The sequence below is a fragment of the Papilio xuthus genome, unplaced genomic scaffold, assembly GCF_000836235.2.
Source record: "Papilio xuthus unplaced genomic scaffold, Pxut_1.1 DF827777.1, whole genome shotgun sequence".
Classification (NCBI taxonomy): Eukaryota; Metazoa; Arthropoda; class Insecta; order Lepidoptera; family Papilionidae; genus Papilio; species Papilio xuthus.
In genome coordinates, this window is record NW_013530872.1 from 4,606,057 (window position 1) to 4,623,993 (window position 17,937).

Consider the following 17,937-nt stretch of genomic DNA (forward strand, 5'->3'; position numbering starts at 1 on the left):
ATTTGGAGACTAAAAATTTGGTTATTTACTATTTTCATGTTTAGTTCCAACAGCATTTCAAAGTATTATACAAAGTAGGTACATACACTTTGCATCTCAAGAGGCTCCTTTCCAACGGGTCATGCAAATTCTTTTAGCGCCAGTAATTATTCTCGGAATTCAGACATGTTGAAAGATATTCATTGTATTATTTCGATTTAGTAGAAAAATCCTCAACAATAAAGTTATAACTAATCTCTTATACTATAACTTAAATAGGAAGGAATGGAGTTTTATTAGTTTTTTTTTACAAACTTTTTAAGGTTAAAGCTTTTCATTAATTGGGTTCGTATATTATTGAATAGCTTGCTCTATTATGCAAAGTCAGAAGTATTCGTGAAAAACTTGACCTTTGCTTGTTCAATAATCGCATTGAACGTGGGATATTTAGTTTATGAAATTATTTACATGTAGTTTAATATAGATTTGCAGTAAAATAAAGACAAAATAAAGTTAGAATTATTTTACTCAATTGGTGATGCGCTAACCTTAATATTCTTTGTTAAATTAGCAAACGTCATTTGTATTATTACTGCGAACTAACAAAAATGCTTACAATGCGCTTTTAGCATTTTGTAGAGTTACAATTAACGAAAGCACATCAGTTACTGGAGTGAAGTTGTGCAGTGCAGTGACCGTTATTAATTCAATTGACAATGTGCTTCAATATATTAAATTGGTAAATTCTATTGGATAAGTAATTAAGTAAGTTTTATTTCTATAAATGTTATATGTAAAACAAATGATAGCGATAAGATGAAATCTTACTAATATTATAAATGCGAATGTTTAGATAGATGAATATATGTTTGTTTGAAGGTATCTCCAGAACGGCTGAACGGATCCCGCTTAAATTTGATATAGATGTAGGACATAGCCTGGAAAAACACATAGGCTACTATTTAAGTTTATTATTTAGTTACGCGCGGACGTAGTCGCGGGAGGCAGCTAGTGTAGTATAAGACGGGCTACTAGTTTTCTTAGTCAACGATCATGTTAAGTTTTCTGTTTAAAAAAACTCTAAAAACCTTTTCCTTTGTTTGTCTTAAAGGCTTATTGAAACTTTAACCATAATCTGAGTAAAGTCGAGCCACGTGCTTTTACCAATACCACAGTACTAACATATATTTATTGAAATAAAATTAATATTTTTTTTACGGTTAGCCTGTTGAAAGTTTTGTTTTTAAAACTGTTTAATTTAGTAGATTAGCGACAATTTCTATTTGACCTTTAGTAGTTGTACGGGTAAAAATAGGCTTTCAATGGTCGAGGTATTACGTCATAACATACGAACAATTCTTAGAAGACATGCGATATGATAAAGCGACATGTTATTGATATGAGCCTCATCTCGTTGAATGTTATGGCTCTAATTCATTGTCAATAACTGAATGAGAAACACGCTATATTCAATTATTGTGCTCGCTCTATTTAATTCGACTACCATTTTATATGTTAGTGTAAAACTTTTAAAATCAAAAATAGACTAAATTTATAATAAAATGATATGGTAATTTAAACTTTAAATTTCTAAACTTTCATCTAATAATTAAAAATTATATTAGACTCTTTCATCTTGATGTGTTGTTAGCACAGACGACAAAATGATTAGTCCCTTGTAAAGATTGAGACATATTTTAGTGTATAATTTATATTATTTTACAGGATCAAAGCTACGGCTATTCTTTAAATATGATTGAAAACAATAAAATACCACCAATCAATACTCAAGCTGGATTACTTCCGATGGAATTAGCGGAGTCCAATGAAAGAGGTAGTAAATGCTAAAGGCTTATTCGTTTAAATTATGTCATGTAAATTTTCTTCTCACGAATAATAGCTCCTGGATTAAATTTACATACAGAAACCAGTAAAAATGTTGTATTACTTTTTTCATTGAGTTCCTTTGATTGAAGCTCTGCGTTATACACTAACCAAACAATTCTACCCATAATCTTCTATTTCTGATAACGAATAACATACATAAATTTCTATAATATTAAAACATTTTTATGCAAGTGATCAACTATCAGATTTTCTGTATAAATTTAGATGTGTATTGAAATAGAATAAATATAAGTAGCTGATGATCTTAGTAATATTATTATATAAATGTGAATGTTAAGAAGGATGGATGGATATTTGAAGGTATCACCGGACGACTGAACAGGTCTCGCTGGAATTTGGCTTAGATGTATAATCTGGAAGAACACATAGGCTACTTATTTAGTTTTTTTCTTTAATTCCCCGCGGACGTAATAGCGGATGACAGCTAGTATATAATGTAATTTAGTGATGTTTTTTTTTTTTTTTCATTTTAACGCATATTTCACAGGTCGGAAAATCGACTACAGATGCATATATTCAACAATACAAAAGTTTATTGCTATAATTGTAATATCATTAATGATAACATGTACATATTTCTTTATATTAAAATGGTTGCAATGTGATTGTAAGTATAAAACTATTAGACATATTAATATATTGTGTTTTTTCTCATAATTCATTGAATAAATAAATTTAAATATTTTATCGCTTTCTTTAGCTAACTTTTCAACGTCCGAAATAATTTTGGTATCTGAAATGAAAGATAATTCAAACATTACATTAATACAAGATGACGTAGAAATTTATCTTAGACTTCGAAATAAAACAATAAATGCTGGAAAACGTAAAAAGAGGCAGGCTTTAAAACAAACACAAAGCAATAGTCGCAAAAGACATGTTACATTCGACGAATCGAAAATATGGGAAGCGAGACGAATAATCAAGGAACATAATATACATTGCAATGAAGAAAATCACAAAGAAGTATGCAAAGATTTAATACAAAAGCTAGAAAAGTTAACAAAAAATGACAAATCAATAATTGAACAAAGTAAATCGAAAATAGAAGCTAGTTCTACAGAAATAAATAAACGAGAAACTGTAGACCAAAGTCATGAAAAGTCAAAAGAACATACACCTATAGGCGATCATGAATCACTCCTACAAAATAAACATCCTCGTAATAAACATATTACTAGCTGTCATTTAGGAAGTATTTTGAAAAAAAGCTACCCACAACCAGATGGTATGTATATCATATTAATGAAATGAGTATTATATCAATGATATTAAATAACGACTATAAACGAATAAATAACTAAAATATGTTATTAAAAAGAGTCCCTTTAGGCAAGTTTCCGAAGATACTGGTAGCGTTCCCCTTTTGAATAGCTATACTAATTCTTTGCCCCAGCTCTTCGGTCCCCTGTGATGTCGATTAACTTTTTTGATATTTACACATAATTATAAAGAAAAATCAGATATAGATATTTTTTAATGTTTTAGGAGTAAATGAAGATTCAGATTTCAATCGTGCATCACCCTTGCAATACTCAAGGTACTTATTTATCGATATCTAAGTTACTTAAATTTAGTAAAAATTATTTTATTTAACTGTTATTTCACGTATTTCAGATACGTTAGTCCTTATCTAAACCATCCGATTTATAAACACGTTGAAATATCGCGAAGACATGGCTTACATCCACAAGACGTTGAAATTGCGATGCAATTTCTGTCAAAGTAAGTTAAATTGTGACATAGAAAATACTTTGTGGTCCTGATACCCTATGGTCATAAATAAGAGTCATGAATTGACTACATATATTACAGATCAGAACAGACTTCGACAGAAGTACTCAATGCTTCATTACCAACGAATACAAATTGCATGCCAGGAACAACTTCGTGTTTAAACGGTGAGACATGTATTGATAACAGCAAATGGTGTGATGGAATGGTTGATTGTACAGATGTAAGTGACGAAGCGCGATGCAGTTGTAAGTCTAGAGTTGATAAATCTAGAATTTGCGACGGATATTTTGATTGTCCTTTCGGTGAAGATGAAATGGGATGTAACGGTAAGCACCTAAAATCATTAATTAAATAACTTGAGTATTTGTTATTAACAATTAATGAAATATCACATATCATTTGAAAGGTTGTAAAGAGAATATGTTTAGCTGCGAGGATCCAGATGAAAGATCTCGAAATATCTGCTTCTCGAAAGAACAAAGATGTGATAACATAGCTGATTGTCCTAATCGTAAAGACGAAATTGACTGCAGCTTACTTACGCCAAGCTTGCATAACAAACAGGTAAGAAACATGAAGATAGGAAATGTTATATTTATCATAAATATTTACTACTGTTAACAGAATGTATAAAATAAATCTATGTTTTCAGTTATTTCCTGTTTCGAATATTGAAGGATTCCTGCATAGAAATTTTAAAGGAACTTGGTATCCGGTGTGCAAAAACCCTTACATGTGGGCCCACGATGCATGTCGTAGAGAAACGGGTTTAATCATAAGGTTTCTAAAATTTTAACCTTAAAACTAGTATTGCCTAGGAAAAATAATTTAGTTGCGATTTTTATTTCAGACCACCTTATTTTCAATTAATCGATATAGATCCTTTAAAAAGGATTAAATATATAAACACTGGACCTGGTGGCTTCATACATACGAGCAAGACGTGCTTCAATTCATCTGCGGTCTATGTCACATGTGCAGACTTGCTCTGTGGCACCAGAATGTCGACAGCCGGCCAGTTCATGAACCAAGTGAGTATAAATGTTTATGTACATACACCGCGAAAAAACATTGTGGAACAAAAAATATTTTGTGGAATTTTTAAACAAAGAGATAGTTAAATTAAACCAGAGTTAACAATTTTTTACAGAATATTGACATGGAGAGTGATTTATATGGCCGTAATAAAAGATTTTCATTTAATAGACCGTTCATGTTTCTTGGAAATCGATACAAAAGACAAGTTGGCATAAAAAATGATAAAAGTCAATACCAACAGGAATCGAGAAATCAAAGAGAAAGACGAACGGATGTTAGAGTTGTAGGTGGAATACCGAGCCAGCCAGCGGCGTGGCCTTGGGTGGCAGGTTTATACAGGGACGGAATGTTTCATTGTGGTGGAGTCATATTGAATCAGCACTGGGTAATGTCAGCAGCGCATTGTGTGCATAAGTAAGCTCAAAAATTAATATTATGTGATTTAATATGGGCGAATGGGTTTGATAATTCCACAAAATAGATCTCATTATGGAACACACAGTGAATTGCCTGGCGGTCTCTTGTCGGCATTATCCTCGTCCTATATTGTACTCACTGTACCAGGTTAAGGATAAAGATGGATCTAATTACATTCAAGCTTAAATCATAGACGCTTCCGCTAAACCGTCAATATAGTTGAATTATAATTCACCAAGCTTATTATGCCATATCTAATTATTTAACTAAAGCCTATAAAAATTGAATAGAAACATGGAATAACATTTACTTCGTTTCTAGATTTTGGCAGCATTATTACGAAATACAAGTAGGAATGCTTCGACGATTTTCATTCTCGCCGCAAGAACAAAACCATCGCGTAACTCATGTCATTGTTAATCAAAATTATAATCAAGAAGATATGAAAAACGACCTTGCCTTATTACGGGTTAGACCTGGCATTCAATTTAGTAGATGGGTTCGTCCGATTTGCTTGCCGGGACCCGAAACAATAGGCCCTAATTGGAGAGAAGAACCTAAACCTAGGACTACATGCACCGCCATTGGTTGGGGAGCTACTGTTGAACATGGATTAGATCGTAAGTTATAACTACGTAATATGTAGTTTTTCACAGGCCTTAGAATAAAAGGTATTTTAGCATCGCTACTTTAGGACTTTTAAATACTTTCTTATTTTAAAGCTGATCATTTGCGAGAAGTTGAAGTGCCAATTTGGAGCCATTGTAAGCACAAACAGGATGAAGCTGGTAAAGAAATTTGTGCTGGGCTAAAAGAAGGAGGGAAAGACACATGCCAAGTAAGAAATAACACATAAAATATTCACTTATAATTCTAAATGATATGGTGGTTGTAATTAAATCTTAAATTAAATATTAACGAGTCCTTATTATTCACTATAGGGCGACAGCGGAGGACCGCTTCTGTGTACCAATCCAACTAATACAAAGCAATGGTATGTTGCCGGCATAGTGAGTCATGGAGATGGTTGTGCACGAGAAAATGAACCTGGTGTTTATACGAGAGTTAGCATTTTCCTGGATTGGATTAAGTTTCATATTTGTAAGACAAATACATTTTCTTTTCAACATAATATTATCCTTAGGATCACATCAAACAATAATTGAAACATTATAATTTTACAGTTTCTAAAGATCTACCAACAATACAGCCTAAACATGATTGTCCAGGATTCAGATGTGAATCAGGAATTACAAAATGCTTACCAAAAAAAAGAATATGTGATGGAATAATTGACTGTCTTAGCGGTGAAGATGAAATGAATTGTGATCTTGAGACGTTAGCAGAAAACAAGCGTGAAACATCACAAAAAGAAGACGTCACTTCCTTTGTGGAACAGAAACACAAAGAAATAGATAATAAACAAAATACTTCCATCTTAATTACAACAATTTCAGATAAAGAATTAAATAGCGACATATCGGCAAAAGGCTTATTGAATTACACAACTACAACTTTATCCACAATACAAGACATTAGTAAATCTGAGAAAAACGTAATGGACGTTGATTTCAATCATGCATCGACTATTGAAATTATTACCGACAGTGCATCCGAGGAAACAGATATAAAAGCCACTTCGAACGAATATGCTACTTTAGATCCATTAATTCCACAAACAACCGAGTTTATATTGGAAACGAATACTTTAACTATAAATACCCCAAAAAATATTATGGAATCAGTGTATTCACAATTGAAAGAGAAGAATAAAACCGAAAATGATAGTAGTACATCATACAGTGACATAAAGATCAATACCACTACAGTTGTAATACCCACAAATGATTCTTTACATCAACATAGCATTAATAATTCGAATCAATCTCGCAATATTAGTAATTTCAACCTAAGAGATGAACAACATGCAACTACTGTAAATGTTTTAATAGAAGATATAACAGAAACTTTTTCTACATCTCAATATACTAATAGTGCTTTTCCCGAACAACAAACTGGAATAGTATTCGAAAACAACGAGACTAATCAGGTAATAAATGGAATAGAAACCTCGCAACTACATCCAGCCAAGAACAGGAAAAAGTTTGAAGTGCCTTCAAAATTTGAGTGCAGACGGTAATTATAGTTTTGTGTCAATAAAAGTTTTGTGAAAATTTAATTTTTGTATAATTAAATAAGATATTTATATCAATGATTACTTGTTAATTACTTTTAGAATATATCAAAATATATCATTTGATAAGCGTTGTGATCACAATGCTGACTGCGAAGACGGTACTGACGAGCAAGATTGTACGTGTGTTGACTATTTATTCACCCTACACAAAAATCTCATTTGTGATGGGAATTTCGATTGTTTTAATGGACTAGATGAAGTGGATTGTTGTAAGTATGGAATTAATAAAAACATTATTTACAATAACATGCATAACTTGACAAAACGATTTTGTTTTGTTTTTACAGTCGCCTGTGAAGAGAATCAATATTTTTGCAAGAAAAGTAAACTTTGTTTGCCTTCCAATTATGTCTGCAATGGAGAAGTGAACTGCCCTGATGGAGAAGATGAAGAGGATTGCTGTCAGTCAATCTTTTTAGCTACTTAAATATTCTAAATCGTTGTATATTCTAATATATTCTTTTTTTAATTTTAGTTGCTTTATCAAATGGTAAAGATATTGTATTCGACTTCGATGGACGACCGGAATTAAAACTGGATGGATATATATCAGTAAGACACAAAAATAATTGGCTTATTTTTTGTGAAGACAATTTAACGTTACAACAACAGGAAGAAAAAGCTAACGATGTTTGTCAATATCTAGGATTCAGGTATAACAGTTTATAGCAAATATCTAAAATATAGTTTAACATTGTTTAATAATATGATAGTGTGTTATTAGAATTGTTACTTGCTTTAAAAGTACTACTTTCTTTACAGTTCTGCAAACAGATATCTCATAAAATATTTAAATGTAAATGAAGAAAAATTAATGCAAATAGAACCAGACGATAAAAGGAATAAAAGAAATACTAAATCTCCTATACACTTTACTTACCTAACTACCAATAATGAAAACGACGCTAAATCAGAAATGTTTATTAAAGAGCCTGAAGTTTTAAAAGAACGATGTGTACCAAATGTAACGAAAACATGTATGACCATCTACGTCTATTGTGATCAATCACTTTATACTAATTTCAATTCTAACCAAGCATTAAAAAAAATTACTGAACAAAACACTACTATCATGTGGCCTTGGATTGCAAAAATTTATGTCGATGGTGTTTATAAATGCACTGGTGTGTTAGTTGACCTTTCTTGGGTCGTTATAAGTGACTCTTGCTTATGGAATACAGTGTAAGTATTCTTCATTTAAAAATTAAAAACAAAATTTCATCACATTTCATTCTTAATTTCTTAATTACAAAGTTTCAGCCGCCAGTTTGTGTCTGTGGTACTCGGATCACATAAAACGTTGTCGTCAACAAGTGGCCCGTATGAACAAGTATATCGAGTTGATTTCAAAAAGGACTTATATTTAAGGAAAGTAACTTTACTGCATTTGAACGGGAATGCTACGTATTCAAGTATGGTAAAACCAATGTCTATATCACAAACGTAAGTGTATTTTTAAAATCAAGATATTTAAAATGAATTGATCATACAAAAGTTATAAAATTTTATTTTAGGTATATACCGGAAGATAATCAAAAAGTTTGTATTGCAATTGGTGAAGATGCTCACAATAAAACAATAAGCATATTTTTGAATGAAACAAGTCACAACTGCCTTTCGAATAATAGATGCTTCGTGCGAAGTTCAAATTCATCTATTTGTGATGTAAGCTAAATGTTACATATATTTTATGTATAATTGTTCGAACAAGTGATTCTTAACTATTTTTTTTTGTTAGGAAAATATACATTTACAACGTCCATGGTCAGGAATTATTAGCTGCCACACAAATCTAGGATGGTATCCCGCTGCCTCCTTCGTAGATAGCAGAGGAGAATGCGGTCTTAATAGTACAATAATAGGCACTGATATTGGAAACATTAAAAACGAAATTAAACTTACTAGAGGTAAGTAAAATTTATCAAATTAAAAATCTCGTTAGTATTTATGTATCACGTTATTTTTTTATTTTTTTTTTCATTTTTATATAGGTACTTTACAACAATCAAACAACGGAACAATAAAACAGTTGTCTGAAGATTGTATTGGTCAAAGATGTGGACGAGGGAAATGCATAAATTTGAGAAATTTGTGTGATGGAATACGACATTGTGAAGATGGAAAAGATGAATCCTTTGAAGCATGTGACAAAAAGAAACAAATTTGCACCATTGATCCTCTTCATCATGGATGCGGTAATACTATAAAAAACACTTTATAAAAATTAGTTCAAACAAACAAGAAGATCTAAAAGACGGACAGACCTTCTGTCTGTCTACTAGTTTCAAAATATGGTTAATTCGTGGAGAAGTCTCAGAATTTGTTTTTAATTTTTAAATTTCAGATTGCACGGCAGATCAACTGAAATGTCAAAACGGTGAATGCATACCAAAAGAATATTTTAGAGACGGTAAAAAAGATTGTAACGACGGCAGTGATGAGCCTGGTGAGACAACTTGCGCTGATTATCTGGGACGTGTTATGCCTTCAAGACTTTGTGATGGAGTGCTTCACTGTCACGATAGAAGTGATGAGAATCCTAAATTTTGCAAATGTTTCGCAAAGAATAGCTTCAGGTAATTTTTAGAAGACAAGATGCTTATAGTTTTAATATGTTTCTAATAAAATATACATTTGCTTATTATATTATAGGTGTGGCAGAAACTTTGATGGAGGTGATAGCTGTGTTGCTATAGATATGGTCTGTGATGGGATAAACGATTGTCCTAATGGGGAAGATGAAAAGAAATGCATTGGTTTGAGTGCTCCTCCACATACACCGTGAGTGTTTCATTTGATTCATTTGATATTATAAGTCCTGTCACACAAGCTTTTCTTTTAGCTTTATGACTGCAGCATAAGTTCATAATAAATTTTGGTTCTTGTCATGTTTTTTTGGTTATTTTTTATAAATACATAGATGTAATAATTATTATTTACATTTTAGGTATGGCACAGGCAAGGTGATAGTTCGTTCTCACGGAGTTTGGTATACAAAATGTTACTCTTCAAAAGTACATACAAAGTCTGATCTCGAAGGTATCTGTAGAAAATTAGGCTTCATCAGCGGACATGCAAAGCAGCTTCCAATGTCAGATAAACTGATCACAATACCTCACAATAAATATCTTGTAGATTCCTTCAATGAAATAGTTTTTAACAATATAACAAAGATTAAGCTTAGAAATACAAATGAGCCAATTGCTAGAGCAGTGATTGATGATTTAGAAGAATGTAATCCAGTTTTCATTGAATGTCTTTAGTTAGTACGCGTTAGCAAGTATAATGGAAAAGATTAATAGTAAAAATATTTTAATAAGCATTTAACTTATTGTATTTAACATAAGTTACAAATAAAAAAAGGTTTGTCCAACATATTAAACAATTAAAGTTATTTATTATGATAATTTACCTCGATTTTATTTTTATTCCTACATGTGAAAATGCTGCCATCTATTGGTATTAAGCTAAACCAAACAGTGAAAACAAAAGAATTCAGCCCTGTTAACTTCACGTTTTCCATATAACAGATGGCGTTTAAAGTAATATTTATTTCTTAATTTATAATTGTAGCTTTATAGTTTAGTTCGTAACAACACTGTAATTGTTTTATTGTGTATTATATAATATGTATATTTTGCACATTTCCCACCAGTACTTTCAGGTTTTTTCTAATTAACTCTCTCCGTGGATTGTAACGCTCCAAGCATTCTTTTTTAAACCCATTGTTCTGATTCATACGTTACAAAAACCATTGGACTTAAAATTAATGGCAGACCCTATAAAAGTACAGCAATATTCAAGTTTATAATAGAAATCATAGGTTTACAAATTATTTGTCTTACAATTAGGTGTACGGATAAAAGGTGGCGTTAAAAAAAGTTTTGAAAAGTTTTTTACAAAAAGATTGAAATATACATAAATAATATTTAATAATTGGAATGAAACAAAAGCCAATCAAAATTTTTAAGACATTTAAGTAAACTAAAAAATAAACATTGATTTACATTTCCTTGTAATATTTAAGAGGTATATATAGTACAAGGTATATAATGTAGACATACAAAATAAAATGAAAAAGTTTTATCACGGGTCAAGAATGTCACCTCTAGGTTGTTCATTTATTTGCATCATGATCATTAAATCTTTTATGATTCATACATTTTGTCTAAGATTAGAAAATCGATATACAAAAAAGGATTGATATATTAACATAATGTTCTTGTAAATGTGTTAGATAAAACAAACTATGGAACTGGTTCGATAGAATATTATAAGTTTTTTTTTTCGAACGTTATAGTGATAGAATTCAAATTATTGCGGTATAAAACAAACAATTTAATTAAAAAAATAACGTTTTAGATAAGCCTCAATATTATTGTTATTGTTTTTTATTAGTAAGTAATTATTCATTAACTTTGGAAAGGTTTGATATAAAATTACAAAACTTGTTACCCTTGTTAATGTTCTTTATGGTCTTTTCTTAGAAGTTGTAAAGCATAAAGTACTAGTTGTCGCCCTCGATTCCGTCCTCGTGGAATTAAAAAAACTTAATTAGTAGCCTATGTGTTCTTTCAGACTATATTCTACATATATGCCAAATTTCATCGAGATCCGTTCAGCCGTTTTGGAAATACTTTCAAATAAATATACATCCATCCATCTAAACATTCGAATTTATAATATTAGTAAGATAGTAAGATATGCAAGACTTTTAAAATAGAAGACAAGCAGACGACATAATAACGAATGGACAATTATTATTACTACGTAAATTATTAAAAAATTATATAAAATTTCATAAATCAAGATATCGCATTATCTAATTGGAATAAGAAAAACAATCGAAATTGAAAAAGAAAAGATGTAAAAAGGTAAAAAATATTTCAATATCTTAAAAAGATCAAATAGGGAATAAAGTTCTTACTTATAAATGCAAAAATTCGACGCCATAGAGTCTGGTCGAGATAATGAGCCGCCTAATCAACTTAGAACATTAAAAAATAATGTAAATGATGATACTTATGTTAATTTTGGCAAAGTGTTACACACGCAGTAAAAGGTCGTTCTTTGCCGATGATGACATCTCTATTTAAAAACTTTTACATACAAGACCGATTAAAGAATATAAAATTATTCGTTATATGAGCCTTTTCACAGAGCAATTTGACACGCGAATTGTCGTATGAGCGCTTCATTGTAATACTGGCTATAAATCAGTATTTATATTCGTTTCTTTTAATTTACACTGACCGATAACGGAACGTGAGACGGGTTTCGTCTCTCGCCACACATGCTGATTTAATTTAAGCATTATTGTTCGCACTTTGTTATTTCAGTCAACGAATATTTAGTCATACTGAATTTAAAATGCAAATAATATTAGAAATGGCAAGTTATCTCATGATAACTTTATTACTGTATGTTTTAGTATAACAAATTTATATTACAGGAGCAGGAGTCATTTGACCAGGAGACTTTGACTTACTTATATATATAGCTAGTATTTGTCCTATAAATTGTATAAAAGGGAATGTCAAAACGTTTGTAAAGGAAATAGTTAAAGTAGAAAAAAACTGTTTGAAATAGCGTGCGTAACATACATATATATATATATATATATATATATATATATTTCAAACAGTTTTTTTCTACTTTAACTATTTCCTTTACAAACGTTTTGACATTCCCTTTTATACAATTTATAGGACAAATACTAGCTGTCGCCCGTTACTCCGTCAGTGTGATACTAAATAAAAACTTCACGTTTTGCATGTGTGTTCTTCCTGATTATTTTCTACATCTATGACAAATTCCATCGTGATCAGTTGAGCCGTTCTGGAGATACCTTCTAACAAACATCCAAACATTCGCATTTATAATATTACTAAGATATAAGAGCAGTAACATTATTTTGCCTGGAATTATTGAATTAAATATTATTGTTTGATTTGTTGCGTTAAGTGTTATTTTTGGATGTACTTAAAGGTTTTAAGAGTTGTTATTATTGGAAGCGAGGCAGATGGTATTGTCCACAGAGGTGACGAAGCAGTTTCTTTGTGAATTTTCAACGAACGCGATTATATTATTTTTTTAAGACCACAATAAAACGTACACTTAACGTCAAATTTAATAAGTCTCTCATCAGTTTTGATAACAAAATTCATTAAAAAATATTATATGAAAACATGTATTTTTTAAATATTTTTTTGCTATAAATTTATACGAATAGAAGACAATGCGTAACAGTTTAAACGAAAGTCATACTATGTTACCTTGATACAGCTCCTCGGATAGGAAAAGCAATTTATCGATTTTTTTCGTCGCTCTTCCGAGTGAAATCAATCAATCGCTTGCCGCAAGGTTTGTTTTCAAAATAACAGTTCAAGTAAACAAGACATACTTTATTACCAAGACTGAAAACGTATAAACCATTAAATCTTAATAAGGAATTATTAATCTTATTGTTAAAATTGAACGTGTTGGGAATATATACGAAATCTATACAGATAAATAAAAATTGGAATGTCTGTTTGTAACATTTAAATAAACGTTTTTACGGTATTTACACAAATATAACATTTTTTTTAAATTTTGTCTGTCTGTTTGTTCCGGATAATCTCCGAAATGACTTGACCGATTTCATGGGACTTTTATTGGCAGGTAGCTAATGTACTAGGGAGTAATTACGTTATTTTAGAAAAAATATTTTATTTTAGAAAAATAAGACAAAATCGCGGACACAACTAGAAATTAAAATTTACCGCATAAACAAAACATATCTATAGGTGTCAACAAATCCGCAAGCATACTTTTCGTGTTAAATATCATTTTAAATGGGCTGACTTTTTACAGTCCTTCATATCGAGGCCTGTTGACGTGGTATCATCGGAGTTTTTGCTTCTCGTAGGTAACTGCTTAACCGATGGTTATCGCCAAAAATAACCTTTAATTACTGTGTAGTTTAAGCTACCCTGACCTTTCAAACAGACTCTTGTTCAGTTTCGAAGAAATAAGAATAGATCAGACATGACAACTTTAAAAAATCTTGTTAAAATTAAAAATAAACACCATGATACTTATTTTATACTTAGTACTTTTCTAACAATTTTTTAAATCAAGAATTTCTAAAATCACTCGGTTTAATAAAAAAATTAAATACTCAAAACAATTTTATTTAGGTATGCAAATAATGAGAATTAATTATTGTCGATTAATTTTACTTAAGGAAAAATAAACACATATAAATAATGTTATATCTAGTAGATTCGTATATCTTCAACGAGCCAGTGTTGTGAGTAATGTGCTATGTCGACAACCAAATGAAACACAGGTTCAATTGTGCGGCGGCGCCCTTTGAACTTAAGATTTCTTTATAATGCATTTAATATGTGCACGATTCCGGGTGAATAAATTTCCTTTTTTTCGTTATCACTTTAGCATAAAAATTAGGCAATAAAACATGTTTTATACGTAATGAAAATATGTATATTTAGAGAAGCAAACGACATTAGTAAAAAGTGAAACTGTACTGTACATTTTGGTTTAATATTCTATTTTTTAACTAGCTGTAGACCGCGAATCCTTGTACACGGGCTTATATAAAAACATAATAAGTAGCCTACGTATCCAGACTTATTCCACATCTATGTATACCAAAAATGCAGAGACATTCGTGCAGCCGTTCTAGAGATACCTTTTAACAAACATACATGCATCCATTCATCCAAACATTCGCATTTATAGTATTAGTAATATTATTCGAATACAAAACAGCAGTTCTTTGTGGTTGTTTATTGACCATATTCTGTTATGACATATACTGTTTGTTCACTATATGTTGTGTAAATAGTTTGTTTGTACATTTTAAAGGCAACATATACTTGTTAAGGACAAATGCATAGATATATGTTAAGGTAATATATAATTGTCAGCCATTTCTGGGTTTCGGACATTATTTATATTATCTAAAATATAAGTTATCTAGAGGATAATTTTTATGCAATTATAAATCATCTTAATAAAATAATTTGAAGTACAAAAAACTTTTAATTGATGATAAATTAAAAGTCAAGGCTGACACGAGCTGCGCAGTCTTCGATGTAACAAAACCCCGCGCAAGACAAATTGTTACAAGCTTACTTACATATTTTTTCTATAAAATAATCTTAGCTTAAAATAAAAATTTGTGTTGAGTCAATGGTCAATGGTTAATTGTATATATTCTTTCCTACATAACTTTTATTAAATACATATTGAAAAATTAGAGTTAAATAATTCTAAAAGTCCGTGCTTTTCGGATTATTTACCTCCATTTTTTGTTAATCAATATTTTAATTTGTATACCACAATTTATTAACAGAAATTTTGGTGAGTCATCCGAAAAAAAAAGTTGCTTCTGATTCAAAGTATGGGTACATTATTCGGTAGTAATTTCTAAAAATAACAAATTTCCTTATCATAAGTGGTCCTTGTCATTTAGAAATATTTGATTCACTGAATTGTACTTACGTCATAGATACGAGTATCCAGAAATGATGATAGGTTTTTACAGAAACCAAGAAATACAATTCCGTCTAAACTCTCATGGTAATGTTTGTTTTAACTTCAGACCCGCTGGGTAAGTGATTACTGGGATACCAAAATCCTAGTTCCAGCCTAGTAATCACTTAACTAAGATTTGAAACTAGTATATATACTAGACGTGAGTATAGCCGGAACATAATTACTGCATTAAAATATTTTACGAAAATAAAAAAAAAAACTAAATATTGTTTAGAGATAGGACCCCACTGTATAGACGGACTTTATGTTCAAAGTAACTATTATATTAGGGAGCTAAAAAACTTATGATCAAAAAGATTTTTTATGGTTTTTAAGACATCAATCAGTTAAGCAATGTAAAAAGGAATAATACAAATAGTTTTTTTTTTTATTCTTAGCTATAATAATTATGTATAAAAAACCTTTTATCTTTTTTCTCTCAGTTAACTAACATCAATGTGTTTTCTCTGGCTAGGTTATTACAATAATATTTAATGTTAAATGTATTCCTTCATATACCACGATTCTTCAAATGGCAATTTTATTGAAAAATCCAACTAAAATAACTTTATTTTACTTTTAGAATATTCGACATTACAACATAGATTAGGTGATTAGACATGTCTATTTGTGTAATGTGTATTCGTACAGTTACAAGAGCGTCAGAGGCTCAGGGGTCAAGCACTTGGATTTGCAATCTGCACGTCCTGGGTTCAAATCCCGCCATGTACCAATGTGTTTTTCGATTTCCGATTTACATATGTACATTTATTCGAAGTTCTTACGGTGAAGGAAAACATCGTGATGCAACCTGCACATTACTGAGAAGAAATTCAAAGATGTGTGAAGCCAACCAACCCGCACTTAGCCATAGTGGTTGACTATGGCGTAATCACCCTTAATTTACGGTAGGCTCCGAGCCCTCGGTGGGGACGTATAGTGGCTCATGATAAATAATTTCTACAGTGCGCAAGTGTTGTGCTTTATTTAATTAATGAACTTTGCTCTTACTGTTTATGTACACAAATTCGAACAAATCGTATATATTTTTTCTATACCTGATAAACTATTTGGTATACTTCGAAGTATTTTAGCCTATTTATGAGATCAAATTTAAATTCAGAATTCATTTGACTAATACATAACAAATTTTTATTGTAGCAGTGTGGTCGTTTTATATAAATAAAATATGATTCAGATTGACCGTGACATCATTTAACTGATTTACTTTTTTAAATATATGTATCTTAAGTCATTAAAAATAGAATTATAGTTACTGCTCGTGAACTCTTTGACCTGGTATGGCATGTCACATATTTTTAGGTCCTCTAAATTACTAAATGAGTCATTATTATATAATCATATTATTTATTGATCTATTGGATTTCTCGATCGTTATAGAATATTTTTACTACGACAACTGTTTCCTGTTGGGCAGATCTGCCTACCAATTGGCCCAATGGTTTTTTTCCTAGAAAGGTTGAGTATAACAAAAGTTATTGTTATTTTATTGGTAATTAACACATGGGCAGTAGATTTGTTGGGTACATCGCTTATTTTAGACAAGTACAGATCTGTCAGAATCGGAAAGAGAACTCAGAAAGTAATTTCGTATCATCTTTAATTCTTCGTAACTTGAAATAATCCCATAACGCTTTCTGACAACAGGAAAGATCTGAACAAAGCATAGGTTTCAAGAGGTCCGAGCTGAGTTTGATGTATCGAGCGTGCGGTAGGTACAGTCAGCGTCATATAGATCGTCACAGACAAGATATGCAAATATATAGGTACATCAAAAGTATTCAATTATATCGGTACAACAAAAGTCCTCAAAATAATAGATACATTCACCCTGCTCAAATACATCGGTACATACACAGCGTCAAATATATGAGTACATGCAAGATGCTCATAAATATCGTAGCAGCCACAGCGTCATAAGTAACGAAGCAGTCAAGGTGCGCAAAAATATCGGTACATTTGACAATTTTGAACTCTATCTCTATATACTTGTGATACAATTTGTAATAAACTACTTCTGTTACATTCATTTGACACTTTGTATTAACATTATAGGTTGTCCGGAAAGTTCGTTCTGATTTTCGATATAAAGCTAA

The 17,937-nt window shown here is 30.8% G+C and overlaps 2 protein-coding genes across 2 annotated transcripts in view; one reads left to right on the plus strand and one right to left on the minus strand.

The window, feature by feature from the left end:
• The window catches only part of LOC106115970 (corticotropin-releasing factor-binding protein), a 103,026-nt gene that overhangs the window by 26,654 nt on the left and 58,435 nt on the right, over nt 1–17,937 (minus strand). The gene's annotated exons all lie outside the window — the stretch shown is intronic.
• ndl (serine protease nudel) lies at nt 2,618–10,588 on the plus strand. The gene is made up of 23 exons (XM_013309663.1): nt 2,618–3,115; nt 3,376–3,427; nt 3,505–3,612; nt 3,703–3,950; nt 4,031–4,188; nt 4,277–4,404; nt 4,475–4,655; nt 4,775–5,076; nt 5,401–5,699; nt 5,802–5,917; nt 6,021–6,180; nt 6,264–7,215; nt 7,316–7,485; nt 7,564–7,677; nt 7,752–7,929; nt 8,039–8,458; nt 8,537–8,719; nt 8,791–8,941; nt 9,015–9,183; nt 9,268–9,471; nt 9,621–9,852; nt 9,929–10,057; nt 10,224–10,588. Exons 1-23 carry the CDS (start codon nt 2,626–2,628, stop codon nt 10,537–10,539), a joined length of 5,460 nt encoding a protein of 1,819 aa, XP_013165117.1. The 5' UTR covers nt 2,618–2,625; the 3' UTR covers nt 10,540–10,588.